At 38.7% G+C, this 18,170-nt stretch overlaps 1 protein-coding gene across 1 annotated transcript in view; it reads right to left on the bottom strand.

Annotated features, from left to right (window-relative positions):
* Positions 1–18,170, bottom strand: part of ALMS1 (ALMS1, centrosome and basal body associated protein) — a gene marked incomplete at its 3' end in the record, with an annotated part of 133,449 nt that overhangs the window by 43,652 nt on the left and 71,627 nt on the right. The window contains exons 8-9 of the mRNA XM_008056627.1: positions 1,560–7,184; positions 118–251 (exon numbers count right to left, since the gene is read on the bottom strand). Of these exons, the coding sequence (XP_008054818.1) occupies positions 118–251; positions 1,560–7,184 (5,759 nt within the window). The remainder of the gene's footprint in view (positions 1–117; positions 252–1,559; positions 7,185–18,170) is intronic.

Below are 18,170 nucleotides of genomic sequence, written 5' to 3' on the forward strand. Positions count from 1 at the left end.
TAAAGAAAATTTTGTCAAAAATTATCAGCGACTCAGCTGAAGTCATCAATGTCCAAGTAATAGATCCAAATTCCATCACCCATTATTTCACATTTATTCTCTTCAATACTTTTATACCTTGCAAAAGTCAGTTGTTCTCCCATGACCAAACAACTCTGCCTTGATCTCTTCTACTTTCCTCCTGTCATCTTCATTTAATTCTGAAATGGAGTATCCATAATCATGTGCTAAATTTAACTTCAGATTCCAGGCTGGAGAGAAAGCATAGAAACACATGAGCTAATACAATGCAAAAGTGATAATCTGTCAACAATTACAAGATCAATTATAAGATCATCAGTATATGCAACTTAATGCCTACTACAATGCTTAGTGTGTGCTTTCAGTTATATGACAATCTATTAAAAACTCTTGCAAGAGATCATTTCACAAAGTCTGATTTTTAAATTATATTCTACATATATTTTAACAAAAAGGTTACTTCAGGACGGGCACAGTGGCTCATGCCTATGATCTCAGCACTGTCGGAGGCTGAGGCAAAGAGGACTGCCTGAACTCAGGAGATCGAGATCAGTATGGGCAACATGGCAAGACCTCATCTCTACAACAACAGAAAAATTAGCTGGGCATGGTGGTGTACACCTGTAGTCCAGCTACTTGGAAGGCTGAGGTAGAAGAATCACCTGAACCCAACAGGCTAAGGCTGCGGTGAGTGAGATTGTGCCACTGCACTCCAGCCTGGGTAACAAAGTGAGGCTCTGACTCAAAAAACAACTGAAAAGGGTCACTTCAAATAAGGTATTCCATCACTTTTATCTCAATTCTCCTAATCAGGAGTGTCTTTAGCGCCTGTAAGTTACTGACACTTCCATGAGAGGTGATAATTAAAAACAATATATGCAACTTGGAGAATTTCTGTAGAATCAGAATGTGAAAGAACAGTGTAGGAAGTTAACCTCAAGGGAAGATTTCCAAGTAGGACTGAATTGCCTTTAGGATGCCCTCAAAAACATATTCCCCATATTTTTTTTCTTTTTTAATGGAATTCTATTAGAGATTAATAGAATTAGTAAATATTATCTTTTAATCCTTTAACCCTAGTTTTAGTGTGAATACTTTGATAAGTTTTTATCTTTCAAATGTCTGAGACCAGTTCCAAGAATTTTATTCGGAAAGGGGAAAGAGAAAATATATGCAGAACACAGAATAATCTAGAGCAGAGCAAATTGAATGCTTTTTCTGCCCCCAAAATGAGGACACTATAATGGTAGGATTAGGGAAACATTAATAGCTTTAGGAGCCAGGAAGTCCATATTATCTACTTACTCTCTGTCAGACATCAGAATCTACTCCTAAGACCCCAATGTCAGACTAGCACTATTAATATTATAACCTAGTTACATTATTGGTTAAGTGGATTTTTCCTAGGTTGTTAGTAAAAAATATAATCATTCTAAAAGCTCTACTAGAAAATACATTTGGAAATATCTAACTTTAAACAAAGTATTAAACTATAATGTTTATAAGTCTGAACCTTTTGACAAATTATCAGTTCTTACCTCGTGCTCGTACTCGACTTTCCTCTTCCTCTGCATCTCTGAGTATTTGCTTAGCATGATTCAGTGAGGATTCACACTGCAGAAGGTTTTTCACATGTGCAGCCAGTGAATCTACACTACTACCACCACCATCCTCACTCTCTGACAGACCCTCTTCCTCTCTGCTATCTGTTATGCTTGTCTTGGGTGAAACATGTGGAAGGAAGTTTAGAAGAACATCAGAAACAGATTCCAAAGACTCTGGTAAATTACTGTCCCATGAGCAGGAACCATTTCCATCACTCGCATCACTACTTGAATCACTTTTTATAATAGTCATCATAGGGATAATTATTTTATTCCCAATGGTTCCACAACACCCTTCAGGTTCAGACCTCATTACAGATTTGGTTGTTTGGTACTGCCTCAGGGTTTCTTCTAATACCATACTGGCTTTGCTTTCTGCTTCCCGAAGAGGGTTTTTAACTGTAGTTGAACTAATAAACTCCCAATTTTCAATGCCTCTCTGGCATTTCAAATTCGTCTGTGTGCCAATATCCTTCTGTACACACTTGGTGCTCGGGCTTTCCTCTGTGAATGGCTGTCTCTGAAGCAAATCACCATCAGATATATCAGTTATGGAGGGTTCTTTGAAGCAAACCACTTTCTTAGACTGTATACATGAAACATCATTAACATCTCTGAAAGGGACAAGAGGAACAGGAAAATTGCATCGTTTCAGTGCTATATTTTCTGCCTCCATTAAAAGTGTCCGAATTTCTTTAAGAGTTTTAGAACTATTTGCTGTATCCTGAATTTCTTCAGAGCCAACATCTCTAAAACCTGAAGATTCCAGTTTATTTTTTACAACTCTGTTATCAGCCTGGGAATTTAAAGGCATATTATTTGAGCTAATGCTGGAGTCAGAAGAATCCAAATTATCTATTAGCCTTTGGACGTGTTCTGAAACAAGTTTGTGCTTCTCACCATGTGAGTCAGTACCAGTGGGAACTGTTTGCAACCCAGTAATTTGATAAGTTTGCACGAGACCACTTGTGACCTTCAGAGTATCTCCAGTTAGATGTCTATCTGGCAAATCCTTCTGATAGAAAATATTCGGTTTCTCTCTGTGTGAAAAGGAACTTGGAGGAGCTGCTGGTAATACTGTTTTCTGGCTAGCTGGTACAGGAATTGCTGAAACCTTCAGCAAATCTTCAGTTAGATGTCTGCCTGGCAATTCCTGTGGAGAGAAGATATTAGATTTCTCTCTGTGAAAATAAGAATTAGAGAGAGGTACTGGTTTCCCAGTATTCTCATCAACTGGTTTGGGAACAGCTGAAATTGTTAGAATATCTTCAGTTTGATCTCTCTCTGGCAATTGCTCTTGAAATAAAATACCAGGCTTTACTCTTTGAGAATAGTCACTTTGAAAAACTGTCAGTAATGGAGTCTTCTGGTCATCTGGTCCAATCACAGTTAAAATCTTGGGCTTCTCTCCATGTGAGTAAGAGCTAGGGATAGCTGTTGTAATCTCAGTTTTCTGGTCGTCTGGTATACTCACAGTTGAAACCTTGAATTTCTCTTTACGTGAGTACAAACTAGAAGGACCTATTGGTATCCCACTCTCCTGAAGTGCTGGTATAGAAACAGTTGAAACTTTCGGAGTCTCTTCAGTGAGATGGCTTTCTGGCAACTCCGGTTGAGAAAAAACACTGGGCTTCTCACTATGTGAGTAGTAACTTAAAGGTATTGTTGCTGACTTCTGGTCACCTTGTCCAGGAAGAACAAAAACATCTAAAGCTTCTTCAGTAGTATCTGGCAACTCCTGTTGATGAAAAATACTGGGCTTCTCTCTCTGCAAATAGGAACTAGAGGACACTATTTGTATCCCAGTCGTCTGGTCATCAGGTCCAGGAATCCCTACCGCTTTCAAAGCTACTTCAGTAGGATCTGGCAACTCCTGCTGATAAGAAATGATGGACTGCTCTCTCTCTGAGTAGGAATTATAGGGCACTATTTGTATCCCAGTCTTCTGGTCAGCTGGTTCTGGAACTCTTAAAACTTTCAAAGCTTCTTCATAAAAATGTGGCAACTCTTGCTGGTAAGAAATAACAGGCTTCTCTCTTTGTGAGTAGGAAGTAGAGGGCACTGTTTGTATAACATTCGTCTGGTCAACCGCTCCAGCAATGCCTAAAAGTTTTAAACCTTCTTCATTAAATTCAGGCAAGTCCTGCTGGTAAGAATCACTGAGTTTCTCTCTACTTGAGTAGGAAGTAGAGGGGACAAGTGGTATGCCAGTCTTCTGGTCAGCTGGTCCAGGAGTATTTAAAACTTTAAGAGCCTTTTCAGTTAGATGACCATCTGACAACTCCTGTTGGTAAGAAATAGCAGGTTTCTCTCTATGTGAATAGAAAGAAGAGGTCACAGTAGGTATCCCAGTCTTCTGGTCAACTGGGATTTTCAGACCTTCTTCAGTTAGGTGACTCTCTGGCAGGGCTTGTTGATCAAAAATAATGGGCTTCTCTCTATGTGTGTATAAGCTAGAGGATACGGTTGGTGTGCCAGTTTTCTGGTCAACTATTCCAGGAACAGCTGAAACTTTCAGAGCTTCTACAGATGGATGACTATCTGCCAGGGCCTGTTGGTAGAAAATAATGGGCTTCTCTCCAAGTGTATAGGAACTTAAAGGTGTCGTTACTGTGCCAGTCTTTTGTTCAGCAGGTCCAAGGGCAACTGAAACTTTCAGAGTCTGTTCAGGTAGAAGACTACCTGGAGAGGCCTGTTGGTATAAAATATTGGGCTTCTCTCTATGTGAGTAGGAAATAGAGGTTATAGTTGGTGGTGTGCCATGCTTCTGGTCAGCTGGTGCAGAAGGAGCTGAAACTTTCACAGCTTCTTTAGTTAACTGACTGTCTGGTATGCCCTGCTGGTAGAAAACACCAGGCTTCTCTGCAGGTGAGTAGGAAGTAGAGGTTACAGTTAGTATTTCAGTCTTCTGGTCAGCTGTTCCAGGAACAGCTGACACTTTCAGAGCCTTTTCAGTTGAATGACTATATGGCAAGACCTGTTGGTAGAAAACACCAGGCTTCTCTGTATGTGAGTAGAAAGCAGAAGTCACAGTTGGTGTGCCAGTCTTCTGGTCAACTGTTTCAGGAACAGCTGAAGCTTTCAGAGTTTCTTTAGTTTGCTGGCTGACTGGCTGGGCCTGATGGGAGAAAACATCAGGCTTCTCTCTCTGTGAGTAGGAAGCAGAGGTTACAGTTGGTGTGCCAGTCTTCTGTTCAACTGTTTCAGGAACAGCTGATACTTTCAGAGGTTCACCAGTTAGATGACTATCTGGAAAAACCTTTTGGTAGAAAATACCAGGCTTCTTTGTAAGTGAGTACAAACTAGAGGGTATTGCTGGTATGCCAGTCTTCTGATCAGCCGGTCCAGGAACAGCTGAAACTTTCAGTGCTTCTTCAGTTAGCTGATGGTCTAGCAGGGCCTGTTGATAGAAACTATCAGGCTTCTCTGTAGGTGAGTAGGAAGTAGAGGGAACAGTTAGTGTACCAGTCTTCTGGACAACTGTTTCAGGAACAGCTGACACTTTCAAAGCCTCTCCACTTAGATGACTATCTGGCAAGACCTGTTGGTAAAAAATGTCAGGCTTCTTTCCATGCCAGTATAAACCAGAAGTTGCTGCCGGTGTGCCAGTCTTCTGGTCAGCTGGTCCAGGAGCAAGTAAAACTTTCAGAGCTTCTTCAAATAGATGACTATCTGACAGGGTCTGTTGGTAGAAAATATCAGGCTTCTCTCTATGTGAGTATGAACTAGAGGGTACTGTTGGTGTGCCAGTAGTCTGGTCAGTGGGTCCAGAAACAGCTGAAACTTTCAGACCCTCTTTAGGGTGATTACTGTCTGGTAACACCTGCTGGTACAAAATACTAGGTTTCTCTCTCTGTGAATAAGAACTAGACTGTACTGTTGGTACCCCAGTCTTCTGATCAGTCGGTCCAGGGACAAGCGAAACTTTCAGAGCCTTTTCAGTTGGATGACTATTTGGTACTTCCCGCTGATAAAAAATACTGGGCTTGTCTCTATGTGAGAAGGAAGTAGAGGTTACAGTTGATATCCCAGACTTCGGGCCAGTCAATCCAGGAACAACTGAAACTTTCAGAGTCTCTTCAGGTAAATGACTGTCTGGCAATTCCTGTTGGTAGAAATTATCAGATTGCTCTACATGTGAGTAAAAACTAGAGGACACTGTTGGTATTCCAGACTTCTGGTCAGCTGATCCAGAAATAGGTGAAACTTTCAGAGCTTCTTCAGGGAAACGACTGTCTAGCAGGGCCTGTTGGTAGAAAATAATGGCCTTTTCTCTGTTTGAGTAGAAACTAGATGACTCTGAGGGTGACCCAGTATTCTGGTCACCTGGTCCAGGAACAGCTGAAACTTTCAGAACCTCTTCCGTTAGATGACTATCTGGCAAGGTTTGTTGATATAAAATACTAGGCTTCTCTCTCTGTGAGTAGGAAGTAGAGGTTACCGTTGGTAATGCAGTCTTCTGGTCAGCCGGTCCAGGAACAGCTGAAACTTTCAGCGCCTCTTCAGTCTGACTGTCTGGCCACTCTTGTTGGTAAAAAATACCAGGCTTCTCTCTATGTGAGTAGGAAGTAGAGGATATTATTGGTATCCCAGTCCTCTGGTCAGAAGTTCCAGAAACATCTGAAACCTTCAGAGTCTGATCAGTTAAATGCCTTTCTGGCAAGATCTGTTGATAGAAAATAAGGGGATTCTCTCCATGTGAGTATGAACTAGAGGATACTGTAGTTATCCCAGTCTTCTGTCCAGCTGGTCCAAGAGTAGCTGAAACTTTCAGAGGCTCTTCAGTTAAATTACTCTCTGGTACCTCTTCTTGGTAAAAAATATTGGGCTTCTCTCTCTGCGAGTAGGAAGCAGAGGTTACAGTTGGTGTCCCAGTCTTATGGTCAGCTGGTTCAGGAACAGATGTAACTTTCAGAGTCTCTTCAGGTATATGACTACCTGGCACAACTTGTTGGTAAGAACTAACAGGACTCTCTCCAAGTGAGTAGAAAGTAGAGGTTAGAGTGGGTGTCCCAGTCTTCTGGTCAGCTGGTCTAGGAACAGGTATAACTTTCAGAGTCTCTTCAGGTACATGACTGTCTGGCACAGCTTGTTCATAAAAAAGATCAGGTCTCTCTCCAAGTGAGTAGAAAGTAGAGGTTATAGTGGGTATCCTAGTCTTCTGGTCTGCTTGTCCAGGAGTGGTTAAGACTTTCAGAGCCTCTCCAGTTAGATGATTGATTGGTAAGCCTTGTTGGTAGAAAATATTGGGTTTCCCCCTGTGTGAGTAGGAACTGGAAAGTACTGTTGGTGTCCCAGTCTTCTGGTCAGCTGATTCAGGAATAGCTGTGACTTTGAGAGCCTTTTCAGTTGGATGAGTGTCTGCTAATGTCTTGAGGTTGAGAATATCAGTGTGTTGACCAGTAGCATTCTGTTGAGAAGAACTTACAGACAACTGAGACAGGTCTTCAAGGGACAAGGATAAATGAGATCCAGTATCTGAATCTCTAGGTATGGTAGTGATGCCTGATTTCACGTTAGATTGAGTAATTTCACCTGTGTCTCCTTTAGCAGTGTCTCCTAAAAAAAAGAGATTTGGTAATATTATATACGTTATTTTCAATTTTAAAATTTCTTTCTTTTTTTTTGAGTTGGAGTCTCACTCCATCGCCCAGGCTGGAGTGCAGTGGCATACTCACAGCCACCCCAGCATCGACCTGCTGGGCTCCAGTGATCCTTCCGCCTCAGCCTTCTAAGTAGCCAAAACTACAGGCACGTGCTACCACACCTGGCTAATTTTTGATCTATTATAGAGACGAGGTCTCACCAAGTTGCCCAGGTTGGTCTCAAGCTCACAGGTTCAGGCAACCCACTCACCTCTTATAATTTTAAAAAGGACACCAGTGATATTTTTAAGTTAGTCTTTGTCTTCATTACTATTATTCTTGTTTCCTAATTATGAATTACTGTAACTTTATCATTTTTACAAGTTCTTAATTATTGATAACTAAATAAGTATCAACAGTTTTATATGGTTAATCCTCCAGCAAACTGATAGATGCTTGCCTCAATACTAGCTTATTTTAAACTCATATTCTCTCATAACTAAACTATAACATGTATATTCCAGTTCAAATAGGAATTTTTGATAACTTTATTGGCAAAGTAGATGTAAATATAACCCCCTCCAAAGTGCCTGCATAGTGATACTTCATTAATGTGTCCTGCTGGTAAATGTATGCCATTTAAATAACATGCAACACAATATCATGTTAAATGTAACAAAATTACTGAGTTTTAAAATGACACTGCTTTGTAACATCAAAATCACACACAAGCTCATACTACAGTCTGTATACTTTATTTCTCTATAATTGTGTTGTTGCTATCACTAAATTATTTTTCAAGGTGAAAGTGGAAATGTTAAGGTAAGTGGATTGTAGATTCTTCGGCACTCCTAAGTGGGCAAGGGTTTCACAAAGTTAATGAACTGCTCGTGTAGTGGAAAGTTCATTAATTCTGCACTCAGACATCAAATCCAAAACACACTATTTCCTAACAATATAACTCTGGGAAAGTTAGTTTCTTCAATATAACACCTCCACAGGGTTGTGGAGAAGATTAAATGAGAACATGTATGTAAAGTACTTGGCAAAAAGGAAGTACACTCTCACTCACAGAAGTTCCCTCTGAGCAGGAGGAAGATATAATTTCAGACCTTGCTCCCAGGTCCCTCATCTTTAAGAGAACCTCCCAGTCTTGCAACAAACCAAAGTTCTCCCTTGCTCTGAGCCACACTCAGGTTCTCTCCTTGCCCTGAGTACCCTGCATTTTCAAGGGAGATGATATTCAACAAATAACAACTTAAGGTAGTAAGGCTAAACCAAAGATGGGGGCTTTAATCAAAATTAAGCAGGAATGGATAATTAAATCAACTAAGTTTAGAGGCAGAAAACACAAACCCCAATGCCCACCAAACAATATAAAGAAAGGCACATAGGTAAGTCATAGAGATGGTCTCATGTTAATCAGAAATCGATAAAATAGTGACAAAACACTGACAAGACACTAATGTACAGGTCTTCGTAACACCTGAGATATAGTAATTCAATCAAATCTGATTTCCATTTTGATTCAACCCACTTTCTTGAGAACTGATCCGTACTGAAATACAAAGCCTTTTATCCCCTTATTTTACCTCCCCATGCAATCTACCCAGACATGCTAATTCATTTAATATTCAAAAATTCAGTAAGTCATTCAACAGATATTTATTGAGCACCTTTCATGGCCAGATGCAAATAAAATATTAGCACAGTCCAGAGCTTAAATTCTTGTGGGAGACAGAAGCAAGTAAAGAACCAATTACTATGTGAGAGAACAGTTGTTAGGGAAGCTGTTTACAGGATACTATGGGAATATATATAAGTACATGACTCTTTCCTAAAGAGTCATGGTGAATGGTAAAAACCAGAAAAGATTTCCTGAAAGACATCTAAGCTAAGAACAGAAGGATAAAGAAAAGAAGTTAGGCAAAGATGGGCATAAAAAATGGAGAAAGAGTGTTCCAAGCAGAGAAAATAGCATCTGTGGGATCAAGAAGACAAGAGGGTCCAGCATGATAAAGGAATGACAGTGGTTCAATAGTGTTAAAGAGACAAGTGTAAGGCGAATGAGGTAAGCAGGGACTTTCCATGACATACTAAGGAGTTTGAAATTTATTGTGAGGGTAACAATGGAAAGCCAGAGTTTCAACCTAATATATGACATTATCATGTCTGCCTCACAAATACACTATTCTCGCTTAATACAGAAAATGGATAAGAAGGCAGAAAAGAGGACCAGTTTCCCATTTCTCATGCAGTAATCCAAAAAAAAGAGAAAATCAGAGTTTGATAATCATTATCTATGGGATTGGGGGACTGGACAGGGGTGAGGGCAAAAGAATAATACAAGTTTCTGGCTTGGTTATAAGTAGACACTCATTCACTGAGAGGAAATATAGATGTAAGAGTAGATTTGAAGAGATGATGATTGTTCCATTTTTAAAGTACCAATTTTAAGATAGGTATGAGCATCCAAATGAAGACATTCTATAAGTAGTTAGATACAAACATTGAGAGCATGAGATTCATCTATATAGAGTACTACATTTGGAAGCCATCAGCCATAGAATATAGCTGAACCCCTGGGTATAGATACTACCTCCAAAGAAGTTAAGATCCTTTCTTGCACAAGGCATTTCCCATGATGCCTTTACCTGTTGCTGTAAGCAAGTTGAGGACAACCAATATTAACTATACCACCGATGAATAAACTCTTAAGTTAGGAAGCAATCATCAAGATTCTTTCATGCCTGTATTATGTGCCAAGATTTGTGTTAGGCATAGAATAGAAATATAATTTGGTGCCCTCTCTGAGAAAGAATTTGGATAAATTGTTGGTGTGTTAGGTTTATGGAAGGTTATAGAGGTATTTAAAATGCAAAAAAGGTAGAGAACAATATGAAATTAAGTAATCCAAATCCTTTTAGAGAAAGTGGGGCTTGAGCTAGCTCTTAAATCTTAAGTAGAATGTAGAGATATTGTGAAGAAAGGAAATGGCATTCCAGAGAAGGAAAAATATATAAGCAAAACATCAGAGGAGGAATGAACATAACTCTAAAGGTAAAGAAATAAAAACAACAACAAATATGGCTTGCATGGTATGACCAAAATGTACAAGAAAGAAAATTAAGGTTGAATAAACAGAATTTAGAAGGTCTTGGTAATCAGTCAGAAGCATTCAGATTTTATAGAGGAGAAAGGAGGACATTATCATCAATGTTCAAGGAGAATATGAGTTGGTTTTAGGGGAGATAAAAGTGGTATAATGTGGTGACTAAGAATAGAGCTCTAATTTTGCCAATTCTCATCATAAAAAATATCTACGTGAGGTGACAAATATGTTGATTAGCTTGATTTCATTATTGCACAATGTATACATACATCAAAACATCATGTTATGCACCATAAGTATAAACAATTTTTATTTGTCAACTTAAAAAATAACTTAAAAGCCCTGTTGAAATTCATAATAGTTAAGACAATATGGTATTGCTGAAATGAAAAACAAAAAGACAAAGGGAACAGAATAAAGAGCCTAGAAACAGACTCACACATATACAATGACCTGAAATATTATAAAAGTGATGTTGAAATAGGAAAAAAAAAAGGTGGGGAGTAAGAATGCAGCTCTGAAGAAAGAGTGCCTGGGTTCATGACTGGCATGCTACTATTTTATTAGCTGAGGGGTCTTGGGCAAGTCATTTAATTTCTCTAGGTTTCAGTTTGCTTACATATCAAATAAGAAACTAGCAGTACCCATCATCATAAGTCAGGAATAAACATAAAATAGTATAAACATAACATGATAATAATAATATAATACAGATTGAGCATTCCTAATCTGAAAATTTGAAATCCAAAATGTTCTAATGAGTATTCCCTTTGAGCATCATGTCAACAGTCAAGAATTTTCAGATTTTGAAGCATTTTGAACTTCAGATTTTTTGCGATGAGCCATGATCATGTCACTGCACTCCAGTCTGGGTGACAGAGTAGACTCAACTCAAAAAAAAAAAAAAAGTTAGGAAGGTTTCATGGCATAGATGTCCTCGCCTTCTGTGGCTTGAGATCCCTGAGGTTATTCAGTATTGCCTGAGAGAGATCTTTACCTTGCTTCTCACACCCTGACTTCCCCATTTGATGATTTCTAACAATAACCCAAAGAGAGTAACAAACCTTTTTTTTTTTTTTTTTTTTTTTGAGTTGGAGTCTTACTCCATCACCCAGATTGGAGTGCAGTGGCAAGCTCACAGCCACCCCAGTGCCAACCTGCTGGGCTCAGGTGATCCTTCCGCATCAGTCTTCCAAGTAGCTGGAACTACAAGGTGTGTGCTACCATGCCCAGTTAATTTTTTTATTTATTGTGGCGATGAGGTCTCATCAAATTGCCCAGGCTGCTCTCGAACCCATGGGCTCAGGCAATCCCCTCACCTCAGCCTCCCAAAGTGCTGGGGTTACAGGCTTGAGCCACTGCCTCCAACTGAGTAACACATAATATTAATACATATTCACACATTCATATATTCCAAACTCTACTTGTCTTCTGGTTCCAGACAAAATGACACAAACTCACTTTTCCCTTCTCCTCCCTAGAAACAATTCAACAGGCAATCATAAAAAGACTGAAAGGCAGAAATGAATGGCAGACTGACCAAGGACCTCAGAACTAGAGGAATGATATGGCAGTCAGCTCCTGGGTTTTCTTTTTAACTTTTGTATATCCCAGGCTGGACTCTGAAGAGGCCTGTAATGTGGAAACACTGCCAGGAATAGTAATAGAAATAAAGCAGAAATGAAGGGAAGGAAGGAGGGTAAAAGCCCAAGAAAAGTCTGTTGTCTATGGTCCAAGGACTAAAACTCAAAGACAGGCCAGCAGACTTAGCAACTCAGACAGATCAGGAGACTTAGCAGACAGTCCTACTCCCCACCTTCCACCCAGCAGCAATAGGTAGGCTTGCTCCACCTGAACCAGTAGGGTGCCAGCAGAAAATAGGCAGGGAGACCAATCTCTGCCCTCACTACCACCACCACCAAGCAGTATCAAAGAGAGCAGCTCTGCCTGTAATAATGGCACCAGCAGGTCTACCATCTCCTAATTCCCAACCCAGTGGAAAAAGGCAGCCCGGGTAGGCACTTTCTCAAATTATATGCTGGCAAAAACTGAAGGGGAAGTCCACTAGCACTGTGAAACCCAGAGCAGTTCCAAAGAAATGTTCTCCATCCCAGGAATCCGGCATCCTATATACCTCACCTAGATGCACCAGGAGCCTAGGTAAAAGTACTTTCCACCCTCATGAATGGCATCAGCAAGAATCAAGTGGAAGACCCACTGCTACCAGGTGTCCAAGAACAGCCCCAGGGAGTAGTACCTACCCTGTGGATCAGAAACTGTCTCTTCCCATACAGCAGCAGCAGACCGGGTAAAGAGCATTTCATCCCTATAAGTAGCACCAGCAGTAACTGAGCAGGAGCTTCAATGGCACCGCTGAAGCAGACCAGAATGCAGGTTCCCTGAAAACTAAATTATCTTTGGGATTACAACCCATACAAGAAGGGACCCAAATAAAACCGGAATTCATTTATAAAAAACCGTATATTTAATTTTACATGTTTAAATTTCAGTCACCTTCAAAGTACTTTCCATGTGAGGCAATACACCAATTGAGAGGCTTTTTCCACTGCTCAAAACAGTTTTTGAACTCATCAATTTTGATGCCTTTTAGTGTGCCTGCTGTTTTGTTTTGTTTTCCTACCTCTCCATATCAGCAATATGTTTCCCTTTGAGGACATTTTTCATCCAGGGAGACAAAAAAAAAGTCACTCAGGGCAAGACTGGGTGAATAGGAAGGGTGGGGCTCAGGGGTCATGCTGTTTTTGGTCAAAAACTGCTGAACATTCAACATGGTATAGGCAGGCTGTTTGTGTAAATCACCTGTCATGAAATAGGCAAATGCGTTGAAAGAATCTCCCAAAAAAAATTCACTGACTAAATGCCGCCTCTCATAACAATGCTAGCTGGTACACTGATGCCGATGGGTTCCCAGAACACTTATCTAGCAGAGGAAGCCAGTATTACAAGGGGCCTGTCCTCCAAAAAGGTAATTCCAGGTTTTTTGGGTCCCCTCTTATAAACAGGCCAGAACCTATATACAAAACCTAAATGGAACAACTGCCTGCTAAAGCAAAGATTCTAAATAGAATCCAAAACTCTCCTAATATCTAAAAGACCCAGGAAACAATCAAAGATCATTTATGGCCAGGTGCAGTGGTTCATGCCTATAATCCCAGCACTTTGGGAGGCCAACGTGGAAGAATTGCTTGAGCCCAAGAGTTCAAGACCAGCCTGGGAAACATAGCAAGATCTTGTCTCAAAAAATCAATCAATCAATCAAATAAATTAGCCAGGCATGGTAATGCACACCTGTAGTCCCAGCTAGTTAGGAGGCTGAGGTAGAAAGATCACCTGAGCCCAGGAGGTTAAGGCTGCAGTGAGCTATGATCACACCACTGCAGTCCATCCTGCGAGAGACAGAGAAATACCGACTCAAAAAAAAAAAAAAATCATCCATAATACTAATCCCAGATTGACTGAGAAAAGATACTCAAATGATCCAAACGTCAAGGTGAGTTAGATAACAACAAGAACTTTAAAGCAGTCATCTTAAATATGCTTGAACAAGCAATTCGGAATTCACTTTAAACAAACAAAACGAAAAAATCTCAACAAAGAAATAAAGTTTTTTAATAAAACCAAATGGAAAAATTAAACTACTGAAAATTATACTAAACGATTAAGAAATTTGCTGAAAACGCTCATCAGTAAAATGGAGATGACGGGGGACAGAACCAGTGAACTTGAGGACAGAAATAGAATTACTAAGTCTGAACAGAGAGCTAATAGATTTTTTTAAAAAATAGGAACTGTTGAACTAGAACAACAGGTCTAACAGTCTTATCATCAAATGACAGAAAGAGAGGAAGAGGGATCTAAAAAAACTATTCAAAGAAATAGTGGCTGAAAACATCCCAAATTTGAAGAGACATAAGCTTATAAATTCAAGACGCAAAATTAGCTTCAAATAGGATACACCCAAAGAAATCCACACCCAGACACAACACAATTACACTTCTGAGAACTAAAGACAAAGAAAAATCTTGAAAGCAGAGGCAATCATGCATTACCTATAGGGCAACATCAACTGAATGCCAGCTGATTTCTCACCTGGAAATACAGAGGCTAGAAGAAAGTAGCACAACATTTTAGAAAACATAATTCTATATCTGGTGCAATTATCTTTAATGAATGAATGGGAAATAGACATTTTCAGGTGAAAAGAAAACTAACAATTTGTTGTGGATAGAACTAACCACAAAGAATGAGTGAGTTCACCAAATACAAAGGAAATAGCAGAAAGAGGTTTAAAATTTCAGGGGAAAAAAAAAGAACAACAGAATGGGTAAAAATAATATAATATACTATCATTCTCTTCATGAGTTTCTCAAAATGTATTTGGTGACTGAAGCAAAAATTGTACTGCCATGTGGTGCTCAGTGTTATGTAAAGGAAGTATTAAAACAATTACATTTTAAAAGTGGGGAGGTTAAAGGGAATGAACTATGCTTCATTTACAGTGGTAAAAATTTGATACCAGTAGTCTGTTATAAGTGATGTAAATTCGTTGTTAATAACCAGAGCAACCACTAAGAAAACTGTCCAAAACAATCTACACAAAATACTCTAGAGTGCAAAATGGAATCATATAACCCATAGTAAAGCAAGACAAGAGAAACAGAGGAACAAAGAAAATTAATAAAATTGCATACTCACAGCCTAATAAATCAATATTTAGCTTGGGCATAAATGGCCTAACAAACTAAAATACATATATTATCAACTAGATTTTTTAAGTGATGCAGTAATATGATATCTACAAAAAAAATTCACTGTAAGCATAATAACACAGAAAGAGTAAAAATAAAAAGGTAGAAAAAGAGCTATTGTATAAACAATAATTTTTTAAGGTGAAAGTGGTTATAATATTAGATAAAGTAGACTTCAGAACAAAGAAAATTACTAGAGGCAAAGAGGGATATTACATAATGGTAAAGGACCAGCCCACCAAGAACACATAGCAATCCTACATGTATATACAACAAAATCCAGTGTGATGTGATAAAGACACTAAGAAATGAAAATAAGAACTGAAAAGGTAAGAACTGAAAAGTTAAGAACTAAATCTGAACAAGAATTTAAATAAAATTCTGTGCCTTTTTGTATTCTCAACTGGCCACCCGTTCTGCTATTGCATTCCATAAGGTTCTGTCCTTGGCATTTTAATTTTCTCTATACCCATGCTCCCACAGAAAACTTAAGTATTCTTATGGCATAATTTAATCATGGATTATTGAGATCTTCCAAATTTACATTTCTCATTTCCCATTTGATCAACTGGCTTTGAAGACACTTCAAACCAAATGATCTCCTGACAAATCTAGCTCAGTATTCCCAAAACTAAATTTACTTCCCTATTTGCTAATGATGTCATCAATTCTCAATAATCCAGAACCAAGTTTGTCCTGTACTTTGAATCCTCAAGTTCTGTTAAGTGTAGCTACTTTACCCACTTGTAAATTATTTTGACTCTTATGATTAAATTTAAAGCAAAGCTCAGCAGTCACCTTCTGCCTGTTATGACACAGGATACAAGGGTTTGCTAATAAGGAATCAGGGCAACTAATGTCAAGAGCCCATCTCAATACAATGTTTAGTGAACATGAACATAAACACTTATTTGTCTCCCCTCAACCTACTGGTAAGGGAGGAATTCTTGCCTGATGGAAATGGTGGAATACATGACATCCACCACTGTACAGAGGAGACTGACAGTAGTTTATTAGTCACACATACTCACATCCTGTAGTAGCAAGACACCAGGCCATGCAGGGCCAAACACATGGGAACCAAACACATGGGAACAGAATGAATAAGCAGGAACTACAGGAGTCAGGCTTGTAGAAGCAAGAAAGGATAATCATTGATTTCCGTATAAGAATGTGAATGGCTTGTTTAAATAATATCACAGGCTGGCAGGGGAGTAAAACCTACTAGGCTAAGCACCAGGTGGAATATAGCTGGTCTGGCTGATATGAGAACTAGCTGTGTGGGAAGCCATTACAATTAGGTGGACAGCATATCTGGCAAAAGCAGGGAAACTTGTGGTTAGGTCTTTTGAGGCCCTCCCAACATCAGATGTCAAGGCAGCACATATTAAATCTTAATCCCAGGCCCTATACCACAATAGTATACTAAGCTTAGATCTCAAAAATTCAGGGTCTTACTGGTAGAAATGAGACATAACCAAATAATTAAAATGGTACAAATGAGTACATCAATGGACATAACCCATAAGGTAATAAGGCAGAAAAAATAGGATGACATAGGAGAAAGGCTTCAAAGAAAGTCTACAAGAAGTAACCTACCACCATCCAGTCCCTACTTGTAGAGTGGAAGATGTACCCCAGGCATGGCGAGCTAAGAATGCCAGGCTCTAATCATCCCTATCCTAGATCACTGTAGATGGAAGAACTATTCTAGGAGAGGCAATCCAAGAAGATCAGAGACTACCATCCTCACCTAGCACCATAGTCATAGAAAAGAGGTATGTTATCCCGAGAGAAGTGAACTGCTAAACCTGACCTCAAATCCAAAGCAGTGCCACAAAGCTTCTGAACAAAAGAGGCAACCTACAAGAATGGAGAGCTCCACACATCTCATCAAAAAAAGAGTAAGACATAGAACTTAGAAAGAAGCAAATGGAAATTCTGGAGTTGAAAAATACACTAACTGAAATGGAAATTCACTAGACACTCATCAGCAGACAAGAGCAGACAGAATTTAAAAATCAGCAAATGGAGATAAATCAATAAATATTATGCAAGAATAAAAGGAGAAAAAAATAAAGAAAATAAACAAAGGTTCCAAGACCTGTGAGACAAGACCAAGCGTACTAATATTTGTGGATTTGGCACGTGGAAGATGGTAACTGGGGCAGAAAAGAGAAAGAAGCATAAAAAATAATCCCAAAAAAAATGGCTGAAAACAGCCCAAATTAGATGGGCTGTAGACAGTAACTACAAATCTGACATGTTCAGTGAGCTCAAAGTAGAATAAACACAGAGATTCACACTGAGACATATCATAATCAAAATACTGAAAGACAAAGAGAATATCTTGAAAGCAGCAAAAGAAAACAAATTACATACAAGAAAAGTAAGATAATAGCTGACTTCTCATCAGACACTAGATAGGCCAGAAGACAGTGGAGAGACATACTCAAAGTGCTAAAAGAAAAACACTGTCAACTAAGAATTCTAAACCTAGCAAAACTACGTTTCAAAAAGGTGAAATAAGAACATTCCCAGATACACAAAGATAGAGAATTTATTGCTAGCAAACCCATCTTACGAGAGATAATATAGAAAGCTCTGCAGGCTGAAAAACAAATGGCACCAAATAGTAATATACATATATATAACAAAACAAATAGTGATGCTAAAGATAATTATATAACTATCACAAAAAAAAAATACTTGCATGCTTCTTTTCCTGATTTTAAAAGCAATCTTTAAATGTATAAAGTAATAAGTATATAACTATATTGTTGGGGCTTTAACATAAAAATGTAACATATTTGACTGTTAATAGCAAAAGGAGACAAGTGGGGCGGCAAAGCTGAAGTAGAATACAAAAATGACAACAGATAGCAACAAATCCACAGAAGCAAATTAAGAGAACAAAAAATAGTAAATAAAAATGTTAACACAATTAACTATATAAAAATTTGTTCTTCTCTCAGCTTCTTTAAAATATATAACATTATATAAATAATTATAATAATGTAACACTGTCATTTTAGGGTTTATAACACATATATGTATAAATGTATAACAATAATAGTAC

This window comes from Carlito syrichta, unplaced genomic scaffold (assembly GCF_000164805.1).
Source record: "Carlito syrichta isolate Samal-C Ts95f unplaced genomic scaffold, Tarsius_syrichta-2.0.1 Scaffold302423, whole genome shotgun sequence".
Classification (NCBI taxonomy): domain Eukaryota; kingdom Metazoa; phylum Chordata; class Mammalia; order Primates; family Tarsiidae; genus Carlito; species Carlito syrichta.